Here is a 3,584-nt window from a genome sequence, read left to right as displayed (position 1 = left end):
TATACCCAAAATAGGAGCTGAAATTATAAAAAAACCCTACATGAAATGCACTTTAGAAACATACCCAAAAATCATTTACTACATACAAAATGAGTGTTGAATTTCCTATAAATTACATGACTGCCACTAACTAACTTAAAAGAAGCCCAATACAAAAAACACAAAAAAAACCCATAACAAGCCCAGCCTATATTTTTTTTAAAAACCCAAACTTAACTATAAATATAAAATAAAATAAAAACACGAAAACCAAGGGCATGTCCCCACGACCCTTCCTTCTCCATCAAACCTCTGCAAATCATGTCATAGAAGTACATTGTTAATACCATGTTATAGAAAACACTGTTAATACTATTTTATAAAAAAACATTGTTAATACCATTTCGTAGAAAAACATTGTTAATACCAATTCATATAAAAAAACATTGTTAATACCATTTCATACCCAACAAAATACATTGTTAATACCATTTCATACCCAAAAAAATATATTGTTAATACCATTTCATACAAAAAGACATTGTTAATACCATGTCATACCCAAAAAAATACATTGTTAATACCATTTCATACAAAAGACATTGTTAATACCATTTCATACCCAAAAAAATACATTGGTAATACCATTTCATACAAAAAGACATTGTTAATACCATTTCATACAAAAAACCATTGGTAATACCATTTCATACAAAAAGACATTGTTAATACCATTTCATTCAAAAAACCATTGTTACTACCATTTCATACAAAAAACATTATTAATACCATTTCACATTAAAAAAAAATCCAGCAAGACATCCGATTGCAGAAACCACCTCCAATTGTCTATAGTTTCACCAGATATAATCGCAAAGGCAAAAGGAAATACTTCTACAAGAAAAAATAAGTACACTGTTAATACTATGTCATAGAAATCAACTTAGTTGCAAGGTATGAACAGTTGTTATACTGTTCATACCACTTACTGGAAGTTAACAACTACATCATTTTATTTACATAATCGATACAATAAAAGTGTACAACTCCATACCACTCAAAATCAATTACATCATTTCATTTGCATAATTAATTGATCTTTCATCACTCCACATACCATAAACATTGAATCGGAGCGGCTCCCACACATACTGCTCATTATCATTGTGCTTGTGGTAACAATGACCTTATCTCCAAACATATGAGCCTTTAGAAAACTGCTGTGACATATATGTACCCAAATGACCTGCAATGAGACTTCGCCAACTCAGAAACTTTCAACCCATGAATTCCTTGCTCTAGCAGTACTCTAAACAATTCACCCTTCAAAGTACTAGGATGTAAACCGTACTTCACCATAAGGCTCATTTCCTAGATAACAGAAGATTCAATTTGAAAAACCAAATTTCACATTTATAGATAGGTTTATACAACAACAGATAAAGCTTATTAATTGTAGAACATAAATAAAACCACCATAAGAAAGTAAATAAAGGCTCCTGCGCATGTGTAGTCATTAAAGCAAATAATTCCAGAGACAAGCGGAGACAAATAAACATATGCTCAACAGTTGTTATTCAGGAATGCACGATAATGCCAACAAACAAAAGTGAAGAAACTATTTCCTTTAACATTCAATCACTACATGTTATATATAAAACCTAAAATTTCTGATTTAGGTCCTTAAGTACGGAAAATGAGTCTATCCAACTGGGGCTCTGCCTCAAGGTATAAACAGATTATTAGGGGTAATGACAGATCTGTTATGTGAATGGAAAAACCTTTACCGATTCCACCAAATTGACAGCCTCCTATATATTTCCACACCAAATTTTGATTACCCATTGAAGTCTCAATTTTTCATTTGTTGGACTAAAATGGTGGAACCACCTACGAAGCCATGAGATTGATTGGACAAAGCTACAACCCAATTGGAATATGGGAATGTATTGGACAAATGAACCCCTTCCATTCACATAACAGATGGCAAAGCTCTACTTGCCAAATTGATGCACGGTTTGCAATCAACTCTTCTATGCTTGAAGTTTCTGGCTTGTTTTTTACTGTGACCCAGAACCTAACTAACCCATTACCCATAGTATACAGACAATTTTTCCACTTTTCAAAGCCAAGGTCGTCCTTTTGGAATTTGGATAGCACTTAACTTGCAGAATACAGATGTGTTGATAATCAAATCTCATAACATCTCTGCAAGAACAACCTATGACTTCAATCTATGCAATGAGAGCGTAGACGAAAAAGAATGGTAAGAGTAATGAGAGACCATTAGGCAGTATTAGCGAGCACAAAATAATTATTCCAAGCTTTTAGAGGTCGTATAATCATGAATAAGAAAACAGACCTCATAAATATGAAAAAGCAAATGCAATAATAGATAGAGCATATGACATCTGTCACGAACGATGTCCTATATTTGTAAAAGAACTTAACAAAATCAGGCCTCCAACAGTTTGAAATTCACATACCTTGAACAGTTTCTTGACAATCTTTGGAGAAGAATCCCAAGGTTGCATACAGAATGGCTGCTTCATCTTTATAGAATTTAGAGGAAACTTGGCCAGCAAATCTAAAATCCCAAAAATTCCTTATCCACAACTGAAAATACAATACATGTAGACACATACATATTACAACATTTCATTTTAGCTTCCACAAGACTGGGCCTCATTTACGGTATGTTACGACCGTCGAAGTTCTGGTCGTTCATGCCTTCGGGCATCTCTCATGGCGTTCTCATTGCTGAAGGTGACGAAGCCGAAGCCCCTGGACCTCCCAGTCTCACAGTCGTTGATGATCTAGAAACACAAAAAGAAACCAAATCAAATCAGAGTCGTCCGTCAAAACGAAAACGTCAGAGTATAATCAAACAAATACACAATAATAAACAAAAAATGAAAAGGAATCTATCGATCTTCAATCTTTGGGAAAGAAAGATCAAGTAACATAGAGAAACAGAAGATCAAGTAGTAAAGGTCGAACGACCCTGCGATTCGATAATCTCACCGAATGGAGAAAGGCCTTCTCCAGTGCATCATTGTTGGTGGCCCAGGCGAGCCCTCCAACGAAGCTTAGAATGAAGAGATTGAACAAAAACTGAGGTGGAAGAACAATGATGAGATTGAAGTGGAAGAACAAAAACTGAAAATTGGGGTTGAAGATAAAGATGAGAGACTGGAGGTCGTGTAATGAGTTCTAATCTGGTGTTGATTAGAATTCCAATTTTATGTTAAAAAGGTAATAAAGGTATTTCATCTTAATAATTAAATTAAAAAATATACAGCTGTCGATTTTTGGGTTTATTTTGGGAGTGTTTATATACATTAAATAGTATAGGGTATTTTTATAATTTTATGTCTAGGAATGGGTATTTAACTAATTTTGTAATATTTATAAGGGTTTTGTATTCATTATATTAATGATCATATCTGTGTGAATCTCTAAATACCATAATCGAGTGATTTTCTAACTGTATGTGAGTATATGCAATTTTTTTTATGGCCACAAATTATTTTTATTTTTCTTCTTTGTCGAGCTGATTTTGAACATGATGACATTAAATTTTCCGTTTTTATTGAACAACTTTC

The 3,584-nt window shown here is 33.3% G+C and overlaps 1 protein-coding gene across 3 annotated transcripts; it reads right to left on the bottom strand.

Moving 5' to 3' along the window:
- On the bottom strand, positions 12–2,595 carry LOC109948260 (homeobox-DDT domain protein RLT3-like). Of its 3 annotated transcripts, none has more exons than XM_020560695.1 (3): positions 2,466–2,595; positions 1,097–1,225; positions 12–291 (listed from the first exon to the last, which is right to left on the bottom strand). In XM_020560695.1, exons 1-3 carry the CDS (start codon positions 2,529–2,531, stop codon positions 217–219), a joined length of 270 nt encoding a protein of 89 aa, XP_020416284.1. In that variant the 5' UTR covers positions 2,532–2,595; the 3' UTR covers positions 12–216. The 3 variants fall into 3 exon arrangements, with proteins under 3 accessions (XP_020416284.1, XP_020416285.1, XP_020416286.1); XM_020560696.1 differs by lacking the exon at positions 12–291 and adding an exon at positions 754–873; XM_020560697.1 differs by lacking the exon at positions 12–291 and having other exon boundaries at positions 901–1,350.

Source organism: Prunus persica, chromosome G3 (genome assembly GCF_000346465.2).
Source record: "Prunus persica cultivar Lovell chromosome G3, Prunus_persica_NCBIv2, whole genome shotgun sequence".
Classification (NCBI taxonomy): domain Eukaryota; kingdom Viridiplantae; phylum Streptophyta; class Magnoliopsida; order Rosales; family Rosaceae; genus Prunus; species Prunus persica.
Note: the sequence above shows the minus strand (reverse complement) of the source record. Positions and strands in the feature narration are given on the sequence as shown.